This window comes from Abramis brama, assembly GCF_963993115.1.
Source record: "Abramis brama genome assembly, chromosome: 6".
Classification (NCBI taxonomy): domain Eukaryota; kingdom Metazoa; phylum Chordata; class Actinopteri; order Cypriniformes; family Leuciscidae; genus Abramis; species Abramis brama.
The window spans coordinates 45,912,127-45,937,187 of NC_139968.1; the positions used below are offsets into that span (position 1 = coordinate 45,912,127).

At 41.5% G+C, this 25,061-nt stretch overlaps 1 protein-coding gene across 2 annotated transcripts; it reads left to right on the forward strand.

Moving 5' to 3' along the window:
* The first annotated feature begins 794 nt into the window (after positions 1-794).
* LOC311085317 (uncharacterized protein) lies at positions 795-23,372 on the forward strand. Of its 2 annotated transcripts, XM_084117786.1 has the most exons (6): positions 795-824; positions 12,674-13,342; positions 14,315-14,974; positions 17,594-18,232; positions 18,443-20,176; positions 20,568-23,372. In XM_084117786.1, coding segments are annotated over exons 1-6 (5,541 nt in total). In that variant the 5' UTR covers positions 795-823; the 3' UTR covers positions 22,406-23,372. The 2 variants fall into 2 exon arrangements, with proteins under 2 accessions (XP_083973912.1, XP_083973913.1); XM_084117787.1 differs by lacking the exons at positions 795-824; positions 12,674-13,342 and adding an exon at positions 14,156-14,163.
* The last annotated feature ends 1,689 nt before the right edge of the window (positions 23,373-25,061 follow it).

The window sequence follows — 25,061 nt, forward strand, 5'->3', positions numbered from 1 at the left end:
ACAGGAAACATGGTTGAATTTATGTAGAAATGGCATATAAATAGTGGTTTGTTTGTGAAGATGAGATGACTATCATTTAATTGGTGACATAATAAATTTTTGAATGATTGTGTTAATGATTGTGTTTGACAGCAGCCATGTCACCCTGTAGCCCAAGACTGGTTGCCCACTGAAGCTAAGCAGGGCTGAGCCTGGTTAGTACCTGGATGGGAGACCTCCTGAGAAAACCAGGTTGCTGCTGGAAGAGGTGTTAGTGAGGCCAGCAGGGAGCGCTCACCCTGTGGTCTGTGTGGGACCTAACACCCCAGTGTAGTGATGGGGACACTATACTGTCAAAGAGCACCGTCCTTCGGATGAGACGTAAAACCGAGGTCCTGACTCTCTGTGGTCATTAAAAATCCCAGGATGTCTTTCGAAAGAGTAGGGGTGTAACCCCGGCATCCTGGCCAAATTTGCCCCTTGGCCTCTGTCCATCATGGCCTCCTAATCATCCCCATATACTGATTGGCTTCATCACTGTCTCCTCTCCACCAGTAAGCTGGTGTGTGGTGGGCGTTCTGGCGCAATATGGCTGCCGTCGCATCATCCAGGTGGATGCTGCACATTGGTGGTGGTTGAGGAGATTCCCCCCCTCTATGTAAAGCGCTTTGAGTGCCGAGAAAAGCGCTATATAAATGTAATGAATTATTATTATTATTATTATTAAGTGTGTAATTGTTGATGGATTAAAGACCTCTGTGTGTGTGTGTGTGTGTGTGTGTGTGTGTGTGTGTGTGTTTTTCCAGCAGCAGGTAGAAGAAGTTCAATCTCTGATCCTCCTAACAGTAAGTGAATTAAATCACTAGCAGTGATATTAAGATGTGTCAACTTGATACTTGTATGTGTCCCTTTAATGAAACATTATGGATAAAGGCCCGTTCACACCAAAGACAATAACTATAAAGATAACGATAACGATATAGTTCTAAAAATTGTTCTCAATATTAAAGAATAGCAGAGATCACACCACAACTATAACGATAATGGCACAGAGAAATGATAATTAAATGAATGTGCAGCAATTTGTACAAATAGAGACTGATTTGTGAATACAAATGTTTTCTTTTGTATAAGCGCATCATAATTTGCACATGCAACAAAGAAGATGTGCATTTGTGGATCAGGTGACACGCGTTCATTCATTTACGTCTTTTCTGAGTCGATATCATTTGATTCATTTGGATTTTGAGACTTTCTTTTCACGGTTTTCAAGCACTTCACAACCCACACACAAGCAACTGAAATGATGAATAGGCCTGGTGCTGATTATTAAAGGCGCTGTAGGTGATGTTGGATGACGTCACTTCTTGTTGATGTTTAAAGTATTGTCAAACAAAACGGTTTGACAATACTTGTCCCCCCCCCCATCCGCGCACTAACCCCCCAAACCCCACACCCAAATCCTTCTTGTCGGTTATTGGCTGGAAAAGTTTGTTGTGTTTCGTGGTGCGGGTGAGCCCAGTTTGTTTTTGTTGCCATTTGTGGAGCCTGTGGTGTCTACAGAGACTGCGTTCTTTTTATAGTGTGTTCAGGGGACAGGCAGCTAGCGGATAGTGAGGAGCAGGGCTGGACTGGGACAGAAAATCGACCCTGGCATTTTGGCCCAGACTGGCCCACTATATATGATCATAAACACCACCCATCTTTCCACGCCCTTAAATATGTTTTTGTTCAACTCCTATTCATTAAACCCACTAATGCCATGTAATGAGTGAGTATAAACGAGTGAGAGTTAACAGATGAAAAAAGTACAAAATTGTCATTTATTAATACACAGCGATGCATCCAAAAAACAAGCTATAAGCTGCATTGGCATAGCAATACCAGTGTTTTTCACAGGAATTTTGTTAAAACTGTGGTGGGTGTGGTGGCTTTCTATGGGGGTTTGGGGGCATGCTCCCCCTAAGAAAATTTTGTGCATTTTAATGTTAAATTCATCAATCTGGTGCAGTTTGAGGGTTCAAAATTAAAAGCTCCAACCCATATTCAGTGTGCAAATATAACAAAGAAAAAATCTGTCTATATTACACTACTACATAATAATAGTTATAATATTAATCTCATGACAGTAGCCTAATAGCCATATATTGTAAAACAAATGCACTGAAAAATAAAGAAAACTTTCATAATTAGTTTTGTACTAATTTCTAAACTTGAAAGAGATCAGCACATGATCTTTTATTTTGACGGAAACTGCATCAAGCTTTTATTTTGGCGGAAAACATGGATAAAAACGCGTCTCATTAAACTTCTAGTAAATTTCTGTAAAACTATGCAGTCAACTCGTCAACTATGCAGATGTGGAAATAATGCGTAACTGGGTAATGGGTTCCTACACTCATAGCCAAAGTGTTTTTGAAAGTAGTTCTGCTTACCGCGCGCGGACTCTAACGTTACACTTTCTCATCTCTCTCCTGATCCTCCTCACTCACTAATACTATCCTCCTCATCAGCCACTGGAGCTGATGAAGGTCATGCTGCTGCAGAAAACATATATATTGTGACACATTTTACAGCGTCTGCTATTTCTATTACACGCTATTTCTCTGCACATTCCTTGCGTCACTTCTCCATCTCTCAGACTATTTTGACAGATACACACTTGACACTGCACGCTCACTCAAAGCCCAAAGGGGGAGGTTTTTAAAGCTGTGATTGGGCCAGCACAGTGTCAATCAAGAAAACAACCAATGGGCCGCTGATCTACGCGTTTCATGGGCCGGTCTGTCAGTGAAAAAAAAAACTAACGCTTACTTTTTTTTGACCAATGCATTACACCGGCACTAACCCAGTGCCGTCAATTAAACAAAACAAAACGAATGGGCCGCCGATGTACGAGTTTTATGGGCCGTTTAAAAAAAAAAAAAAAAAAAAAAAGTATGAGATGTAGGCCTATCAGCCCAAAAAGCATGTCGGCCCACGGGGCATTTGCCCGGTATGCCAGATTACCAGTCCAGCCCTGGTGAGGAGATGTTTGCTGTATGTGACAAAAAATGTTTCGGCCTAAAAAACGCGTGACATCGCTTAGAGCAGCTTTAATGTGTGAACAACTATCTATATGTGCATTACTACATTTAAACAAATACTTTTTAGTAATAAGTTGAGTGAGCAAAATCCAGAATTACATGAATTTGCAGCATTTTGTACAAATAGAGACATAGTTGTAAATACTAAACTTCGATTTTGAAAAAATCCTTGATGTAGGTCAGAATTTGTGCATGCAACAAATAAGATTTGTGGATCCGGTGACACTCATGCATTCACTGACTCGTTTCTGAGTCGATCTTATTTGATTCATCTGGATTTTGACACTTTCATTCTGCTAGTTTAGCCACGATCTACACACACACACACACACACACAACCTAAGACAACGGTGGTATTAAAAAAACAAACTCTGTACACACCTTATTAATACCTTATTAGTATGTGCAAAAAAAGAGTAATAACAGCAGAAATTGAACAGCTGGTTCAGAAGTACAGATGAAAATGAACTCTGGCACAGCCCGATAGACCCTCCCCTCGAATCAGTGCCGGCCCGAGCCTTTTGGGGGCCCTAAGCAGAATTTGATTTGGTGGCCCCCTCCCACCACGCGGAGTCACCTGTTTGACGATTATTGACACAAATGTCACGCTATAATGACAATGAGGTTATGTATTAATACAATATAAATACTTAATAAAAAATAGATACTTAAATAAAAAAGTTGTAACTTTTTCTTAACTCTTTTACTACCTCTTCGAAACTTCTGAAAACAAACTGTCACAAAACATATTAAATACATTATTTGCAAAATATCCTCCAACGTTTTGCAACACTTTGCAGTTTGAATGTCTTGTATGAACATGATGGAGTATGTTTTTATGTTTCCACTGTTCGATCGAGCCCGCGCCTCACACACACACACACACACACACACAACATATTCCAGCATTGCAATCTTGACATCGCAGCCTGTTCATGATAGCTGTAACAAAATATAATAATAAAATAGTCAACCTAACATATAAAAATTACACTGCTCTGTTTAAATAGTCAGTAGTACAATACGTACATTCACAGTAAGCTCTGCTCCACTGTGATTTTTTTTTTGCACAGCACATTTTTGCGCGTGTGAAGAGGATGATTTTTTCCGTCAATATTGGAACGTGAGTGAAGTACAAAGCCATCCAGTTTACCATCCAAATACATTGCGAATGTGTCACGGTTTACAAATTCATTGTCTTGCATGCTGTTGTGTGTGTGTATGTGTGTCTGTGGGCGTGGTCACTGATCATCAGTGATCAGTAGCGCCAGCTGGTTTCAATTGTCTGTCCTTATTTATAGTCTGTAACTGGTGTCTCATGTTGTCAGGTCGGTGTTGTTTTCGCAGTGTTTTTTCCGTGCCTGTTCCTGTGTTCCCCGTGTCTGATTGGATTCCCCGTGTCTTCGTCGTGTTCTTCTCTGGACTCTCTGCACTCTTCACTGGATCACCAAGCACCATCACCAAGGGATTACTCACTGGGTCTGAGCACCGTCACCTGTTGTCCACCGAGGTCCCTGCACCACCATTCCATCAGCGTTTGTGTTCGCCCGTCTGTTCCCGCTGAGTTGTGACCATCTGAGTAATTGTCTGACCATTGATGCTGTTCTAATAAAGAGCGTTATTGCATTTACATCCTGGTCTGTCATCCGTTACAGAACGATCTGACCATTATGGATGTAGCAGGTGCTACGACGTGGGACGAGTTTGCGGCTCGAAGCATCGCGAGAATGGACACTCAAAAGGAAAGCATCTCCAACACGGGACGTGCGATCCAAGCGCTGGTGACGCAGGTGTCCGAGCTCACCCAACAGCTTCAACAACTAAGAATTCCCACTGCGCCACCCACACTGCCCGTTCAGCCCACACCACCAGAGCCGCAACAGCTGTGTGAACCGAGACTGCTGACACCAGAGGGATATGCAGGTGAACCGGAGTTTTGCAGAGCATTTTTGACTCGATGTTCTATACACTTTTCATTACAGTCATCGACGTTCAATCAAGAACAGACCAAGGTGGCATTTGTTCTGACGTTGCTGTCTGGCAGAGCGGCTCTCTGGGGAACGGCGGTGTGGGAGAATCAAGATCCATGCTGCGCCTCGTTCCAGGCACTCTCCGAGGAGTTGAGAAGGGTTTTCGATTGTGCGGTGGTGGGTAGGGAGGCGGCCAGACTACTCGCCGATCTCTGCCAAGGTAACGGCTCGGTGTCGGAGTATTCCATCCGGTTCCGCACCCTGGCTGCAGAGTGCCGTTGGAACAAGGAGGCGCAGTGGGATAGATTCCTGCATGGGTTGGCTGATCATGTCCAGAGGGAGATTTATATGCTGGACCTTCCTCGCAGTCTCAATGGACTTATTGAACTGGCGTTACAAGTTGATGCTCGGCTGAACAGAATGGGTCACTTACAACTGAACCTTCCGTCTCGCGGCACGGAGACCCTGCGCTCCAACTACCTGGACACGGTCAGCCACGTTTGTGATCCCGAGCCCATGCAGGTGGGTAGAACTCGGCTTTCCCGGGAGGAGAGAGAACGGTGGAGATCCCAAGGACTGTGTCTGTACTGCGGGAAGGCGGGTCACTTCATCCACTCATGCCCGGTAAAAGGATCAAGCCCGGTAGTAACTATGAGTCTACTATCGGATGGGATCTCCGCCGAGAAGACCTCATCTTCACCATCATCATCTACTCTCCTTCCGGTAAGACTAAGATGGCCAACCCACACACACGACACCAAGGCTTTACTGGATTCGGGGGCAGAGGGTAATTTTATGGACTCAGAACTGGCTCACCGTCTTCACATTCCTGTTTCCCCTCTATCGTACAAGATTTCTGTCAAGGCTCTCAATGGACAAATACTTCCTGGCATTTCACACTCTACTGAACCCATCACTCTCATCACTTCTGGCAACCACACAGAGACAATAACCTTTTTCCTCATGAACTCACCCCCCTCGCACCTGTCGTACTCGGTCATCCTTGGTTGTCACAACATAACCCCAGAGTCGATTGGTCTAACGTGCTCGAGGAGTACCAGGACCTGAGTGAAGTGTTCAGTAAGTCTCGTGCTGCTTCTCTTCCTCCACATCGTCCCTATGACTGTGCCATAGACTTAGTGCCAGGTGAGTCTCCGCCTAAGGGCAAGTTATATTCACTTTCTGTTCCAGAGAGGGAGGCTATGGAGAAATATATTTCTGATTCTCTAGCATCCAAATTTATCAGACCTTCCTCATCTCCAGCGGGGGCGGGGTTCTTTTTTGTGGGGAAGAAGGATGGGTCTCTGCGACCGTGTATTGATTACCGAGGGTTGAACAACATCACGGTAAAGAATACTTATCCTTTGCCGTTGATGTCTTTAGCCTTCGAGTGATTACAGGGAGCATCCATCTTCACAAAATTGGACTTACGTAACGCTTATCATTTGGTTCGCATAAGGAAGGGTGATGAATGGAAGACTGCGTTCAATACCCCTAGGGGGCACTTTGAATACTTGGTCATGCCGTTCGGGCTGTCCAACTCCCCAGCGGTCTTCCAGGCACTCGTCAATGACGTGCTGAGAGATATGGTTGACCGATTCATATATGTCTACCTGGATGACATATTGATTTTTTCATCTTCTCTCCAGGAACACGTGCAGCACGTCCGGCGAGTGCTTCAGAGGTTGCTAGAGAATGGGCTTTTTGTCAAGGCGGAGAAATGCGTTTTTCATGCACAGTCTGTTTCTTTTCTAGGTTACATCATCTCGTCTGAGGGAGTGCGTATGGATCCTGACAAGGTTAAGGCTGTGATAGATTGGCCAAGCCCGGATTCCCGTAAGGCCCTACAGAGGTTTCTGGGGTTTGCCAATTTCTATCGGCGTTTTATTCGCAACTTTAGCCAACTAGCCGCACCTCTGACCGCCTAGACCTCACCCAGAACGACGTTCAGGTGGTCCGATACAGCGGAAGCTGTATTCGCCAAACTCAAAAGCCGATTCGTTTCGGCTCCCATCCTCGTTGCCCCTAATCCATCACGTCAGTTCGTGGTGGAGGTCGACGCGTCAGAGGTGGGGGTAGGAGCAGTTCTTTCCCAACATTCTTCCACAGACGACAAGATGCATCCTTGCGCGTTTTTTTCTCATCGTTTATCATCTGCCGAGTGTAATTACGACATTGGTAACAGAGAATTGTTGGCAGTCAAGTTAGCGCTGGAGGAATGGCGTCACTGGTTAGAAGGTTCAGGGGTACCTTTTATCGTTTGGACCGATCACAAGAACCAAGAATATATCAGAACCGCTAAAAGACTCAACTCTAGGCAGGCTCGGTGGGCACTTTTTTTCGGACGTTTTGACTTTTCTCTTTCGTACCGCCCAGGTTCCAAGAACATCAAACCCGATTCTTTATCTCGTATTTTTGACCAATCCAAATGCCCGTCCACTCCCGAGTGTATTTTACCCGAGACGTTAGTAGTCTCCACTCTCAGATGGGAGGTTGAATCGAAGGTCATAAAGGCCTTAGAAGGGGTAACGCCTCCGCCCGACTGCCCACCGAATCGGTTGTTTGTGCCAGAGGAGTATCGGTCCGACGTCATTCAGTGGGGTCATTGTTCCAGCATAGCGTATCATCCAGGTGTCAATCGCACCAGTTTTTTGGTTAAGCAACGATTCTGGTGGCCATTAATGGCTCGCGACATCCGCAGTTTTGTTTTGGCTTGCTCGGTTTGTGCCACTGGCAAGACTTCCAATCGACCCCCGGATGGTCTACTCCAACCGCTGTCTATCCCTTCGAGACCCTGGTCCCACATTGCGCTAGATTTTATTACCGCCCTCCCGCCCTCCCAGGGCAAGACTGTCGTTTTGACTGTCGTGGACCGGTTCTCAAAGGCGGCTCATTTTATTCCCTTGCCCAAATTACCCTCAGCCAAGGAGACAGCGGTAATGGTCGTAGATCACGTCTTTCGCTTACATGGCCTCCCGATAGACGTGGTTTCCGACAGGGGACCCCAATTTGTGTCCAAATTTTGGCAAGAGTTTTGTAAGTTACTGGGGGTGACTGTCAGTCTTTCTTCGGGGTTTCATCCCCAAAGCAATGGTCAAACGGAGAGAGCCAACCAAGATCTGGAGAGAGTGTTGCGATGTTTGGTTTCCAAGAATCCTTCCTTCTGGAGCCAACAACTTTCGATGGTGGAGTACGCCCACAATTCGTTACCAGTGTCATCCATGGGCCTTACTCCGTTTGAATGTAGTTTAGGTTACCAGCCACCAGTTTTTGCCAGTACGGAATCCGAAGTCGCGGTCCCCTCCGCTCACGCCTTCGTCGAGAGGTGTCGTCACACTTGGACTAGAGCCCGTGAGACTTTTCTCCAAGTGGGAGCGCGCACCAAGGCTAAGGCCGATCGCCACCAGTCGAAGCCTCCCGTATACGTCGTTGGTCAAAAAGTGTGGCTTTCTACTAAGAATATTCCTCTCCGATCCGTATCTAACAAACTTGCTCCCAAATTTATTGGCCCATTTCCTGTCACCTAGATCATTAGTCCGGTGGCAGTCCGACTCAAACTTCCTCCTGCGTACAGGAGAATTCATCCCGCCTTCCATGTGTCTAAGATCAAACCTGTGTTTCATGCACGCATTAATCCGCCAGTTCCGGTGTCCCCCCCACTGCGCCTCGTAGATGAGGGGAACCAACATATTCGGTTAATCGTATTCTGGACTCGAGAAGGAGGGGACGCGGATTTCAGTACCTGGTGGACTGGGAAGGTTATGGTCCGGAGAAGAGAAGTTGGGTTCCTGCTAGAGACATTCTGGATCACTTCCTTATCGATGATTACAATCGACAGGTAAGTCCGTCGGGGAACGCCAGGAGGCGTTCCTAGGGGAGGGGGTACTGTCACGGTTTACGAATTCATTGTCTCTCTCTCGTCTTGCGTGCTGTTGTGTGTGTGTATGTGTGTCTGTGGGCGTGGTCACTGATCATCAGTGATTAGTAGCGCCAGCTGGTTTCAATTGTCTGTCCTTATTTATAGTCTGTAACTGGTGTCTCATGTTGTCAGATCGTTGTGGTTTCCCAGTGTGTTTTCCGTGCCTGTTCCTGTGTTCCCCGTGTCGGATTGGATTCCCCGTGTCTTCGTCGTGTTCTTCTCTGGGACTCTCTGCACTCTTCACTGGATCACCAAGCACCATCACCAAGGGATTACTCACTGGGTCTGAGCACCGTCACCTGTTGTCCACCGAGGTCCCTGCACCACCATTCCATCAGCGTTTGTGTTCGCCCGTCTGTTCCCGCTGAGTTGTGACCATCTGAGTAATTGTCTGACCATTGGTGCTGTTCTAATAAAGAGCGTTATTGCATTTACATCCTGGTCTGTCATCCGTTACAGAATGTTGAAACATTTTGATTCTAATGAGAGAGATACGTGAGCCCAACGCCGCTTACTTTCACTTTCGCTTTAAATTATTTCATTTCGGCTTGTTTATAGTTATTTTTTTATTCTTGTTCTGTTCTGAATATCATTCAATTTAAAGGATAAATCATTGATTTAAATGTCAATCATGTGAGGCAAATCAAATTTTTGTGACATGGCTTAATATCACCGTGACTTTGCGCACAAATTGTCTATGCACGCGAGGTTATGTGCATGACTCAAACACTGGCAGACACAGCAGCAGTTGTAGGCAGGTATATTGATCATGAAATCAGAATGTTCTTGTCTTGAATTATTCATTCATTCATTTATGTCACTTGTTTAAGTTATTTAATATGTAAAAAAAAAAAAAAAAAACTCGATTGAAGCAGTTCGCTTATGCCCTCAGGCCGGCCCTGACTCAAAGAATATTGGACAGAAGTGGTTGAAAGTAGACAAAAGAGACAGATTAAAACACCAGGTGTAAATAGAAATGTGTCTGTCTCGTCTACTTGAGATCCGATCGACCAAAACGCATCTTAATACCAGCAGTAAACAGAGCCAGAGATGCATCAGTTTGGATTTTTGTACTAAGAGTTTTGAAAATGCACATCTTACTGTAAAAATAGTACCAAAGTGAATAAAAACACTAATAAAAACACAACTAGAAAAAAACAACTAACCATTTGCAGGCTCAGTATTAGCATTGTATTTAAATCCAAAATATTGCCAAATAAGTGCTTTTAGATTTCGCATTGAAACCAGATCTCCTGCCATGGTCTCGTCAGTCAGCTCCTCACTCTCGTGATGATTGAGATCTGACTCCTGCTGCGGAAAGGATTTTCATGCAGAAAAAAAATTAAAAAGACGTTGGGGAGCAGTGCCATGGTGGGCAAGTGATGTACCCGGTGTTACGGCTGAACACGTGTAACACAGAGTATCGTAGCAAGCTTATTATGACCGCCGCTAGCATAGCTAGCGAAAGCGGTCATATAGGGATTGTCAAAGTTTTTTTTTTTTTTTTTTTCGTCATCTACTGAATTTTTCGTCAACGATACCAGGGACACCGAAACACCGGGGAACATGAAATTTGGTGGGCATGTAGCCCGACTAGACTTTTACGGAAAAATTTCGTTTGGTCCCCAGGGGCCACTCCCCCCCCCCCCGCACTGGGCCCCCTGAAACCCAAAAAATGCAGTTTTTCCTAAATAACTACCTGAACCGTGGCACCGAGGATGAAGACATTTTTATGGTATGTTGGTCTTAAGGGCCCACATCAACATAGCCCATAATCACTCACTTGTGATTTGCGCCCCTTCCCATAAAAAATGAAAATGCAATATTATTCTGCTTTAATCACCCCTATCTTCAGTTGAGATGTTCAGAACTGCACCATATTTCATGTGTATGATTAACTTGACATCCTCTGGGGGTATGCTAAGTTTCGTAGAATTTCATCCATGGGGGGGTATAAAATAAATTCATTTATGTGCACATTTAGTGACTGTACACTCATCGGCCTGTAAATGGTGCTGTTGAGCGAAGGGTTGCTGGTTTAGTATGATACTGTCACACACACACACATGCAGGAATACAAACAAACGCAAGCATACACACTGACATCCACACGCACAGACACACACACACAAACACACACGCGCACACACATGTACGCACGCATACATACACGCACAGACGCACACACACACAGACACACACATACACAAACACACACACATACACACACAGACAGACATGCACATACTACTACTTTTTTTAGGTATCAGCCATATACCCGATTTACCAATACCCAATGTGTTATGCTTGGGCAGTATACTAATAAGGTGGGTGGGACATGTTTCATGCCATGTTAGATCACATCCTGAGAGTCTACGCTTTCAGAAAATATATAGTTAATATAGTTGAATCAGTTTTCTCTTCATGGTACAGACCAAAATGTATTACGTGTACACTTTCTTCACCTAAATCCATAAAATCCCATTAATTTCAATGGGACATTTACTTAAGTATTCTACTAGGTACAGTGGGAATGAGTTTAATTTTGTTAACATTGTTTTTTTAAAACTCTGGGACCAGGGCTACAAGATAAAACCACTTTTTTGGGGAATTTTTTTTTTTATTTCAGTAAAACACAACAAACCCATGCCAAAGTCAGATAACTGACTTTTACCATCAACAGGCACCTCAACCGTTTGGTAGAGGTTTGTAGAAATTGAATGGGAGGGTCCTTTGAAAAAAAAATCACAGATTTTTCATACTTAGTATGTATAAGTATAAGTATATATACTATTTTGATCCCGTGAGGGAAATTTGGTCTCTGCATTTATCCCAATCCTTGAATTAGTGAAACACACTCAGCACACAGTGAACACACAGTGAGGTGAAGCACACACTAATCTCGGCGAAGTGAGCTGCCTGCAACAACAGCGGCGCTCGGGGAGCAGTGAGGGGTTAGGTGCCTTGCTCAAGGGCACTTCAGTCGCTTTTTACTGTTAACCACTGTTATGGATGTGACGTTTTCACATTATGGATGTTAAGTGTCTAAACTAATGACTTTTGATATAAAACTTAAATAGTAATGGCAAATAATTACAAAACTCTAAATTATCCATGATCCACAGGAATACTCCAGACAGTCTTTTAAAATATACAACTTATATACATAAACACGCAATACAGCCAAATTGCTCCACGTCATTTATTTTTGTGGAAAGCCAGTGCAGGCCTGAGCGGCGGTCATATTTTGTACCACCATGCGGTACATCTAGTTGTGTATGTGTGTGTGTGTGTGTGTGTGTGTGTGTGTGTGTGTGTGTGTGTGTGTGACCTAAATTGAGGTCCCCATGAGGAAACAAGCTTATAAATCATACAGAATGAGTTTTTTTCAAAATGTAAAAATGCAGAAAGTTGTGTGTGATGGGCGGGTTTAGGGGTCGGGTTAGTGTGTGTGTGTGAGAATGTGTGTTATGGGCAGGTTTAGGGGTCAGGTTAGAGTGTGTGTGTGTGTGTGTGTGTGTGTGTGTGTGTGTGTGTGTGTGTGTGTGTGTGTGTGTGTGTGTGTGAATGTGTGTTATGGGCAGGTTTAGGGGTAGGGTTAGTGTAAGGGGACAGAATATACAGTTTGTACAGTATAAAAACCATTAAGTCTATGGAAAATCCCCACAAAGATAGTGAACCAGATGTGTGTGTGTGTGTGTGTGTGTGCTCTTTTTCAGTGAGAGATCTGAGGATTGTTATGCTAGGAAAGAATGAAAACAGCCAAGTGGGAAACACTATACTGGGAACAGAAGAGTTTCACAGTGAAGCTCCTTCATCTTATTCACAGCAGCACAGTGTGATAATCAGTGGAACGGTGGAGAAGAGACACATCACAGTCATCAACACACGCCTGCTCCAGCCACATCTCACACAGCATCAGATCACACAGAGAGTGAGAGAGTGTGTGTCTCGGTCTGCTCCAGGACCTCATGTGATCTTACTCGTCCTGCAGTGTAAAGACTTCAGAGAGGAGGACAGAAACAGAGTGAAAACTGTGCTGAACCTCTTCAGTGAGAAGGCCATTAAACACACTATAGTGCTGACTACTGATGAAGAGACACCCACATTCATGGTTTATAAGACTGTGAATAACGCTATTCATAATTTAATAAAGGAGTGTGGAGGAACTGGAAGGCATCTTCAGTTTAATGCCAGAAACGCAGGATGGCGCTCTGAGATGATCAGAAGGATAGAGGAGATGCTCCAGGAAGAACATGAAGAATTTCTCGTCTGTAACATGTATGAGGATGAAGATGGTGGATCATCAGTGGAAGATCCACAGAAGTCTGATCACAAAGGGAGTGGAAAACTCTATCAGAGCACAAAAACAGGAGGTGATGGAGGAGGTTTGTTAAAGTCTTTTTTCTGGATAATACCTCTAAGAAACTAAACATTTTTTGTCCTTTGATAGTTAACAGTCATACAGTAGTGCTTCTCATTTTTCACCTTGTCATTTTCTGCCTCTTCTGCACTGTAACAGTTACTTATTATTTTTAGTAAAATGTTTTGCTTTGGTTGAAAAGCTTCTAAACGTTTTGTACATTAAAAAAAAACTTTAAAATAAAGTATCAGACACAGACAGAAAGACAGAGTATTCAGCTGAACACAGTTTGACTGTCACTGTTCACCCAAACATGATCATTCTGATAATACAGTTTTATTTCTTTGCAAACATGGATATGATTTCTTTCCTCTGGAAAACAAACTTGAGATGGAAGATCCAGGTGATTCTTTTCTATACAGCAAAAGTGGGAAGTAATTCTTACAGTAAAGGTCAGATTTATTAGGTCAGTTGACAGCCTTTATTTTCAGGACAGTTTAATGTGACAGAAAAGTTTTGGGATGAAGAGGTGGGATTGGGATATTTGAACTTCGTGAACCAATGTCTCCTTATACTGCATGTCCTGAACTAAATGTGCCTCAGCTCTATCATACAGGCATGGCAAGGCTTGAGACACTGGGAGCATTAGACAACAATCTGGCACAGGACAGAGAATAAATAGGGAGGGTAATGACCGTGAGGGCAAATGAAGGAATGAGATGACAAGAGGGCGAGGTCAAGACATTAGGAGATGTTTTAAGTGAACTATTGCTTTAAAGGCTGTGGGTGTGAGTGTACATGTCATAGATCCATCATCCATACATAGAGAGTAGATTCACCCAGACAGTAAGTCAGTAAACTATTGCAAGGAAGCTTTCAGTAGATAAAACAATGTATAAAAATCTAAGTTTTATATAATATTTTGTTGTTGTTTAATAAGTGTACATTTGTTACCAAAGCTAAACTGAGTAATCTGTGTCTCTAAATATTGTTTCAGTGATTACTTCTGGAAAAGCAAAGCTGAACATTGTGCTGTGTGGATATAATACAACACTCAAGACCTCAGTGTCTAGAATATTTCGAGGGAAAACAAGTAAACCTCAGAACGAGATGAGTAAAGAGTGTGTGAAGAAAGAAGAGAAGATTCATGGATGGCAGATTACTGTAATAGAGCTTCCAGCTCTCACTCGGCTCTCAGAGGAGGAAGTTATGCGGGAGACTCTCAACTGTGTGTCTCTCTGTGATCCTGGAGTTCATCATTTCATCCTCGTTACTCCTGTCGATTCACTGACTAATGAAGACAAAGCAGAAATGGAGAAGATTAAGAGAATATTTTACTCTAATGAGCACTTCATGGTGCTTTTCACTACTGAACTCACTGTTGACCGAAGTGTGGCAGATTTTGTAGCATCCACAGAATCTCAGAGCATCGTGAGTCTCTATGGGAGTTGGTACAGTGTGATGGGGTTAAAGGATGATAGAAACTCCGGACAGATCTCAAAGATTCTGGATTGTATAGAGAACATGAAGACTGAACCCTATTCACTTCAGATGTATATGAGAGCTCAAGAGAAGAGAGTCAGAGATGAACTAGAGGAGAAACTGAGTGCGAGAGATAATGAAATAAAAGAGTTACAGGAGAAGATCAAGACACTGGGTGAGTGGATTCATTTATATTTCTGAATAAACTGTTAAATCTTTTGCAACTATTGACTGGGTAAAGTCTAAGATCCTACACATCACCAGACTCTGAAGGATGGGATAAACTACACAACTTTCTGGACGAGTTGATGCCAGTTGCCGAAACTCAGTGCAAGATTTCATAGAAAATCGTGTAGTGTATTATCCTCAGTTGTTTAGTGTATGATGCCCAGTTTTTCCTATGTAACCATTTACAAAGTCGGCAAGTGTATGATGCCTAGTGTTTTAAAATCCGTTCAGATTGTAAAAGTCGTGTAGTGTATTTCAGCCTTCAGTAACTTACTTAAGTAGCTCCTGCTTTCTTCTTTTTATGTTTGTAAATGTCCATAAATGTAAATGTAAGGTCAGTGGGATACATGTCAGGGATCCCAAACTTCAACTCTGAGCACCCGAAGAGCTTGATATTACTTAAGCTGTACTTTTTGTTTTCCATCACGTTATGTAGTAGTAATTGGCTTGCTACTGTATATACACCACTAATACCACTGAGATTCAAAACTCAGTGTGCTGGACTACTGAATCAAAGCAACAGAAATTGTGTTAGTGTGCAAATACTTACAGTAGCATGCAAAAGTTTGGGCACACCATGTCACAATATCTGTTCCTGTCAATAGCAGGGTAAAAGATGATCTGATTTCCAAAAGTTAAAGATTACACTTTTTTTTTTTGATATTTTAAGGAAGATTTTTTTTATTTCCATAATTTACAATTTCAAAATAACAACAACAAAAAAAGAAAAGTAAAAGGGCCCGAAGCAAATTAAGGCACCCTGCAATTGTAAGTCTTTAGTACCGGTGTGTATCACGGTTTTAGGGTCATGGTTAAGGTACAGTTTGGTATGTGCTTCTGTATGTTCTGGTAAAAAGGGATTACTGTCAAATACAAATAAAGAAAATAAAAACAAATAATCAAACGACAAGCAAGAGCACAAATAAATTCAATAGAGCAAAAATACAAATAAAATAAACAGTGCTTTCATGTTTTTTAGTTAGGTCTTTGTAATGACCAGGTACGGGGATTATGTGAAATCCAGGGAAAGAGAGTCAATACTCAGGTGAGGGAACTCTCTGGTGGTGAGCGGGAGGAACCACAGAGGCTTGATTCGTAACAGTTTTACAGTAGTTTGAGTAACATTAAAAACAGGAATATTAGGCTGCTGTCACTTTAAGTGCAAACTTTAAATACATTTGTTTACACAAAAATTGTTGACACACAAGTACTGTCCCCCTTTACTTAACATACAAAAAGATTGTAAGAATATGACTAATACTGATAAATAAACAGTAGGCACTACGAGGTTAAGCTATATAGCAGTCCCAAACTAGTTTTTGTTAATACAATCTTGGTATGTCATATAACCACATGGTATAACCACCACAGTCATATAAAAATATACAAAATAACCAGTAAGTGGCATTTTGTTATGGAAACAAATAACAGTTAGGCTACCATGGTGATACACAATATTACAAGAACTGGTAAAGAAACATGGAAACTGCTCCTGATAAATAGAATGAACATCATACCTGCATGCAACACACATGACGAACCAATAACGTAATTTATTTACTTTTATTTCGTGATTTACTAATTTACGATGTTGCATGCTCGTATTTCTTTTGCGCTTTAGTGAAGTGATAAACGCGCACCGGCACATTTGCGCGTGCAATTAAAGAGTGCACGCTACGAGACCAGCACAGTACGATGCAAGACTTTATTTCGTTACAAGTTATGAAAATAATGATAGAATAATGACACTGATATAGCCTGACAACATCATCTGACCACAGATACTGAATCTGGACAACTTGTTTTTTTTAATAATATAAAACGTAAGTTGTAGTTTCTTTTGCACTTTATATAGTGAAGCGATATAGGCCTACAGCGCGCTCCGCCGCATTTGCGCGTGCAATTGAAGAGTGCGTGTTACTGCAGTATAGCGGCTGAGAATGAGAGAACAGGAAAGTCCGTTTTTCTGAGGTGAGAGACTTTTTATTTCAGCTTCTGGTAGTTCCTGTTGTGCTGGGTAGGAACACACCACGCAGAATAATGTAAGCGGCTTCTCTTTTTTTTTGTAATCGCGGCTTTGAACAATTACGTAATGGTGGCATCCGTAATCGTAATCGCGATTACAAATTCGATTAATTGTGCAGCCCTAACTGCAACACACCAATACGTGAGGAACTGTGATGTGAGCAACAGATTTACATCCTAACAGTTGATTGGACATCTACTCCATTGTAAAATGCATGCAAAGCATATCCATCGACAATTTAAACATACATTAACAGAACTTTGTTTTACGCTTTTTTTTTTCAACAAAGCATATTATAGTTCGTCAGATTTGAGATCAACTGCGGCGAAAATGTGTGTTGAATGGAGAGGTGTAGAGAACGGTACGGTTTGATATTTTTCCGGGAACCATTACATCCTTATTAGTAACAGCCTCTATGGCAAGAATCACAGCTTGTAAAGACTTCTTGTAGCCAGAGTTCAGTTATTCTGACATGATGTGAATGCAGCATTACTTTTAAGTTAAAACCACAAATGTTAACCTAGTTTGTTCCTGTGGCAGTTCCAGAGGGTGTGAAGCTGAATCTGGTTCTGTGTGGGAGTGACAGAAGATTAAAATCCTTCATATCAAACCTGATCCTGAACCAGGGAGACAGAAGATCAGCGCTCAGCTCAGGGTGTGTGAGGAGAGACGTGGAGCTTCATGGACGTCTGGTGTCTCTGGTGGAGCTTCCAGCTCTGTTCAACACTGAGATCTCAGAGGAGGAAGTGATGCGTCAGACGCTCCGCTGTGTGTCTCTCTGTGATCCTGGAGTTCATGTGTTCATCCTCATTATTCCTGATGCTCCACTTAATAATGAAGACAGAGCAGAAATGGAGAAGATCCAGAAGATATTCAGCTCAAGAATCAACAAACACACCATGATCCTCATATGCCAGAATTCAGAAGACAGGACAGCAGAACTGAATGAAGAAACACAGTCTGTCATTGAGAGTTTTGGAGGACGACATCGTTTCATTAAACCCGACACACAAGTGTCCATGTTAATGGAGAAACTAGAGCAGATGATTGAGGCAAATAGTGGTGTTTGTTTCTCCTCAGAGACATTGTTGGATGTACAGATGGAAAAACTGCAGACATTTGAGGAAATTAAGACAAAGACAAAAATCCATTCATTAGAGACGTGGTTTCAGTCAAAAGGTAATGATCAGAAAATCTGCATGGATTAATTTGATTAGTGAGACAAAACTATAAAATTATATGCAGAGTTCAGAAAAATTACTATGTTTAGCATTTGATGCTTCAGTATAAATTATACGCAATATTCTCTGATGATGTTGATGATTGACAATCTTCTTGAAATGCAATATATTGTTATATTAAATATATTTTTATTTGATCTATCTTTAGATTCCAGAGAAAGAGAAGATGATCTGAGGATTGTGCTGCTGGGAAAAACTGGAGTTGGGAAGAGTGCAACTGGAAACACCATCTTAGGAAGAGAAGCATTTATATCAGACACATCTCAAAAGTCTATCACTAAAGAGTGTCAGAGAGAAAGAGCTGAAATCAACGGCCGACACGTTACTGTGATCGACACTCCGGGACTGTTTGATACTAAATCCAGTAATGAAGAAATCCATAGAGAAATCACAAACTGCATCTCCATGGTCCTGCCTGGACCACATGTGTTCATCATTGTGCTCACTTTAGCACAACGATTCACTCAAGAGGAGGAAAAATCAGTGAAGATCATCCAAGAGATGTTTGGTGAGAAATCTTTAATGTACACCATGGTGCTCTTCACCAGAGGAGACGATCTGAAGAACAAAACTGTTGAACAGTGGCTTGAAAAACCTGGATCTGTGATCAGAAACCTCATTGAAGCGTGTGGAAACAGATTCCATGTGTTCAATAATAATCAGACTGGAGACCGAACACAGGTGTGTGATCTACTGCAGAAGATAGACGACATGGTGAAAGAAAACGGAGAGAGTTACTACTCATGTAAGATGTTCAGAGAGATGGAAAGAGAAATACAAGAACAACAGATGAAGATTCAGACAGAAAGAGTGGAGCAACTGAACAGAGAGAAAGAAGAACTGATGAACAAACACAAAGAAGAGAAAAAGAGCATGAAGATGATGATGGAGGAAGAAATACAGAATCATTACAAAGAGAGGAAGACAAGAGAAGAGGAGTTTAGAAAGAGAGAAGAACATTATAAAAGAGACATTAAAGAAAGAGAGGACGAAGAGAGGAAGATGCAAGAAGAGATGAAGAGAGAACGAGAGGAATGGGAGAAACAGAAACAACAGGAAAGACAAAGAAGAGAAGAAGAGGATGAGCAAAGGAGAAAGAATGAACAGGCGATGAGGGATGAATATAATCAAGAGAAAGAGAGATGGAAGATGATGATGGAGGAAGAAATACAGAATCAGTACAAAGAGAGGAAGACAAGAGAAGAAGAGTTTAGAAAGAGAGAAGAATTGTTTAGAAAGAGAGAAGAACAGTATAAAAGAGACATTAAAGAAAGAGAGGACGAAGAGAGGAAGATGCAAGAAGAGATGAAGAGAGAACGAGAGGAATGGGAGAAACAGAAACAACAGGAAAGACAAAGAAGAGAAGAAGAGGATGAGAGAAGGAGAAAGAAAGAACAGGCAATGAGGGATGAATATAATCGAGAGAAAGAGAGATTGAAGATGATGATGGAGGAAAAAAGACAGAATCCAGATAAAGAAAGAAAGAGAAGAGAAGAGGAGGATGAGAGAAGGAGAAAAATAGACAAGGAAACATGGGATGAATATTATGAGAAACTTAAAAGAGAGAGAGAAAGAAGACTGAGAGAGAAAGAAGATCTTCAGTTCATACATGAAGAAGAGATGGAGAGAATGAAGATGAAGATGGAGAAAGAAAGACAGAATCATGATGAAGAGAGAAAGAGAAGAGAAGAGGAATATATAGAAAGAGAAGAACAATATAGAAGAGATATTAAAGACATAGAGGATCAAGAGAGGAAGATACAAGAGGAGATGAAGAGAGAACGAGAGGAGATGAAGAGAGAACGAGAGGAATGGAACAAACAGAAACAACAGGAAAGACAAAGAAGAGAAGAAACACATAATACAGACACACACCCTCAAGGTCAGAATTATAAATATGGCTGTGAAAATAAATCTGCATTGTTTATCCTTTTGATATTTTATTTTAAAAAACAAATCACAAAAATCTATCTATCTAATCGATCTAATTTATTCATTAATAATAATATTATAGTCAGACACACGTCAAAAGTCTATTACTAAAGAGTGTCAGAGAGAAAGAGCTGAAATCAGCGGCCGACACGTTACTGTGATCGACACTCCAGGACTGTTTGATACTGAACTTACTAATGAGGAAATCCAGAGAGAAATAAGCAACTGCATCTCCATGATCCTGCCTTAATATTAACATTAATATTATATTAATAATAATACTACTAATAATAATTAATTAATAATAATAATTAATCTCTAAACTCTATTGTAATTTTCAGACGATGAAGATTCACCATCAGATCCAGGATGTTTGAGAATCTTGTTGTTTGGGAGGAGAGGAAATGGAAAGAGTGCCTCAGGAAACACTATCCTTGGAAACAACGAGTTTCACAGTAAAGCCAGTAAACGTTTGGTGACCACTACTTGTAAGAAGGGAGTTGGTAAAGTTGATGGTAAATCAGTAGCTGTTGTTGATACTCCAGGACTCTTTGACACCTCACAAACATATGAACAAGTGCAGGCAGAAATGATGAAGAGTGTTTCACTGTCCGCACCTGGACCTCATGTGTTCATCGTTGTGTTGAGTTTGGGAAGTATCACCCAAGAGGAGAGAGACACTTTAGACATGATAAAGATGATCTTTGGCTCCAATGCAGCAGATTTCAGCATTGTTCTCTTCACTAGAGGAGATGCTCTGAGAGGACAAACAATAAAACAATATGTAGAGAAAAATGCTGAACTCAAGAAACTGATCAGAGAATGTGGAAACAGATTCCTGGCTTTTAACAACAGAGAAACACAAGACCGGACGCAAGTTACTGAGCTGATAAACATGATAGAAGAGGTGAAGACATCTAATGAGGGCCGATACTTCACTAATGAGATGTTTGAGGAGGCAGCGATCTCCATTGAAAAGAGAAGGAAAATTCTAGAAGAGAATAAAAGAAAAAATCAGGATCAAGTTGAAGAATTAGAAAACAAGTATAAGACGGAAATCAAACGCATAAGAAAGAGACTGGAGAAGAAGAAACAAAAGATAGATGAGGAGAGAGTGAGGCTGGAGAACAAGTTCAGAAGACTAGAGGAAACACTGAGGAAAGAGTTTGAGGAGAAAGAAAAATCAGAGCAGAAAAAACAAGAGATGGAGGATCAGAAACGATCAAAAGAGGAAGAACAGCGAAGAGCTGAATATGATCAAACAATAGATGAGATGGAGAGAGAGATTGAAAATCAGAGATTACAGTATGAAAAACAGCAAAAAGAAAGAGAAAAGGAAGATAGGATGAGAGAAGAAGAATATAACCAAGATCAAGATAAGATGAAAACTGAGCAGGAACACATCATGGCAGAGTTAAGAAGAAAACAGGAAGAGGAAATAAAAAAGAGAGATTTAGAGGAACAAACGAGGAATGAGCAAGAAGAGGAAGAGAGAGAAGAATGGAGGAGAAAAATAAAAGAGGCTGAAGATTTAGAGATTCAAGAGGGAATTAAACGACAGCAGAGAGAATGGGAGGAAGAGAAGAAAAGACAGATGAAAGAACGAGAGGAAGAGGAAAGAGAGAAACACGAGGAACAACTGAGAGAAAAACAGGAAGAACTGGAGAAAATGAGAGAGAGATTTGAAGCCGAGAGAGAAGAAGAAGAACAGATGATAGAGGAGGAGAAACAGAAACTGAGAAGAGAGAGAGAAGAAAAAGTAAGAGAATATGAAGCCAAGAAAACCGAAATAAAAAGAGATTATGAGCAGCTGGAGCGAGAGAGGAAAGAGGAGTGGGAGAGGAGAAAACAAGAGGATGAAGAGAGAAGAAGGGAGAAGAGAAAGAGATGGGAGAAAATGATGGAAGATCTGAAACAAGAGCAAGAAGAAGAGATCAGGAGAAGAGAAAGAGAGGAGAGAGAAATAATAGAAAGAGAAGAAAAAGAGTGTGATGAAATGAAACAGAAACATAAAGAGGAAATAGAGAAGATGAAGAAGAAACATGAAGATAAAGCCAGAAAACAAGAAAAAGAACTGAATGATTTCAGTGTGAGAAAAGATCAGCAGGTTCAGGAGCTCAAAGCGAGGCTTGAACAACTATATGAGGAGGAAAAAAAATTGTCATGTCTTGTCATGTGAAACAGTTTTAAAGATTATTGATGAGCCAGATAGATGGCTCTTGTCTTTTGTTGTATATATGTAAAGGGTTTTCTGTATTTCTTTATTCACTTAATCAGGGCTCTTCAGATCCACTTCCTGTCCTCCAGAGTTTAGTCGTAATCCTGCACTTACACCTGACGCTCGTTAAGTGATCCTGAAGACCGTGATGAAGGTGTTTGATTAGAGTTGAAGTTCTACAGGAGTAGATTTGAATAGAGTTGAACTATAGCTCAGGTCTAACCTAACAGTTTTCATAACTAACACGTTTTATTTCACTTAATGCACAACAATTTGTTGATTTCAATTGCAAATCTAGTAATCTGTACTATTTGTGTTCTATGCCTTTGTTACTCAGAAAACCCTTAAGATAAATTAAGCTTTCTATGAGTTACGGCAGGCTTCAGACTCTACGAGTAAATGTTGAAATACATTTTATGTGTTTTTGCACAATATTATCATGGGTTAGATTTTTTTGTGATTCATGTTCTGTTATGTTTGGTTTTAAAAAGGTTTCTGTTATGTTTGCATTTTCGAGAGGTTACCAGTGTAGAGTTTAGTAGAGTATAGAGTTTAGTAGAGTATAGAGTATAGTAGTGTGGAGTATAATAGAGTAGAGTATAGTAGTGTAGGTAGAGTAGTGTACTATAGTAGAGAGAGGTTATTGGGCACCATCTGTCACACGACTAGCCCCGCCCCCTTCCCACTTCCGGAATGTACACATGTACAGCATGGGAAATTTTCCCACACATAGCCCTCCCACTTATGGGGTGACCCCTGTACCGTGGGAAAATGTCCCAAGGTCCCTCACTAGCCCCCACGGTAGCAGAGATGTATTATATGTGTTTTGTTTGTTCAATGTAAAATTGTTCAAAAATTATGAAAAAAACATTCAAAAACAATATATATTAAAACTTTTTTAAAGAAATGTATAATAAAGACATATTCAGAGTCGAGATCAGTGTTTTTTATTAAAAAGAGAGAGATGTGCTTTCATTACATTTGGAGTGTTCAAAATCAGTTTTAAAACAAGGTATAAAAGTTAAATGTTAAAATACACCAGTCTTTTAGCATTCATTCATTTGTAAAATGTTAAAACGTTAAAACAACAATGAAAAAATGTTTAAATTGCAAAGTTATCAAAAAGAATTAGCTAGTGCTAGTGTTAAAAATATATTAGGCAAGTAGAGTCCTGTTTTCTAACATTTTAAGATGTTAAAAAATCAGCAATTTACAGAAAACTAAAGCAGACATTCACACAGTGTTTGTAAAACTGTTACATTTTACATAAAACACAAACTAGTTTAAAAACATTGTTAATAAGCCTCATGTTTTTACATATCCGTTGTTAAATGAGAACCAAAAACTCTTATTATCCGACTCAAAGTTTAAAGATACATAAAAGAGTCCCTAGTGTAATCTCATGGGAGGAGAGTGAATGGTGCGTCCACACACATCCGCAGTCTGACTGGAGTACCCCTAATTTCCACCAACTGCGTAACGGCTGCGGATCCGCTCCGGAACTGCGGCGGAGTCAATAGGTTTCCATTATAAGTCAATGTGTGTATTTTCACTGACTGCGGAACGGCTGCGTTCCGACTCCGGCGATCCGCAGCCCTCCGGAGCAGATACGCAGAACTTCTATTTTTGCCGGATGCTGGAGAGCTCCGCGGCAATTCAGCACTTATATATCGCGCGATAATACGTGAATTCACGAGATCTCGTGGGTCCCAGGGTCCTCGTGACTTCAGCTGTTAGTCATGGCCGCAGCCGTTCCGCAACAAATCCGGACCTGGTGGGTATTGAAGGACAGCGGAGCACGGAGCTGACACGCAGCGGAGCCGATCCGCAGCCGTTCCGCAGTTGGTGGAAATCCAGGGTTACGCCCCTTTTCACACATACTCCGTTTGCAGTGCGTATTAGGTGCGTATTTTTTCCCGTACCCATGAGCTTTCACACTGCACGCGGATGCGGCCCGGTGATCCGTTCCAGGAGCGGTGCGTATACAGCAGTGCAGAGATCGTTTCCGCACAGTCTATAGGCTTGTTTGAGATGAGCAAAATCTGCGCAGAACCGATCACCGGTGATCAGCGCGAGATGCATGCCGGTTAGAAATGTGTCCGAGTGCGGTCAGCCTGGCTCTGATGTCATGCTGACATATGTCAAAAATCTCTCGCGAGCGCAAGCCGCACGTGTCGGATTCTGCAGTCGAGCGCAGTTGCTCTCCACCGACTGCGCTGATCAAAAGCATGATGGAAAACGACTTGCTGACGACACAGCTTAATGCTCATTGGTTTAAACAACCGTGATGTATTGTTCTCTTTTAAAATGTTTGATTGTAAAACTCTAATATCATGTTTTATGTGTATGTGTGAATATTCCCAAACTATCTGACAGTGCGATCTCTTTCGGTTATGCAATTTAATTTTTATAAAAAAAGTAAAAAAAAAAATAAAAAAAAACATATGTCTGTATTAAAGAAAAAAAAATACTTATAAACATGTATTTGGAATGGAATTAAATAACAAGTAGGCTACTTTGGGTGTCTTGTTCATTTTATTTATTTTCATATAAGAGCAACAGAACTTGAATTACATCCAGTTTATTAGCAACACTGTGCACGAGCGTGAATCCCGCG

Coding starts and splice junctions, on each gene's coding strand:
- LOC311085317 (XM_084117786.1), top strand. Junction 13,343..14,314: donor AACAGGAGGTGATGGAGGAG/GTTTGTTAAAGT, acceptor ATATTGTTTCAG/TGATTACTTCTGGAAAAGCA. Junction 20,177..20,567: donor TACAGACACACACCCTCAAG/GTCAGAATTATA, acceptor TGTAATTTTCAG/ACGATGAAGATTCACCATCA.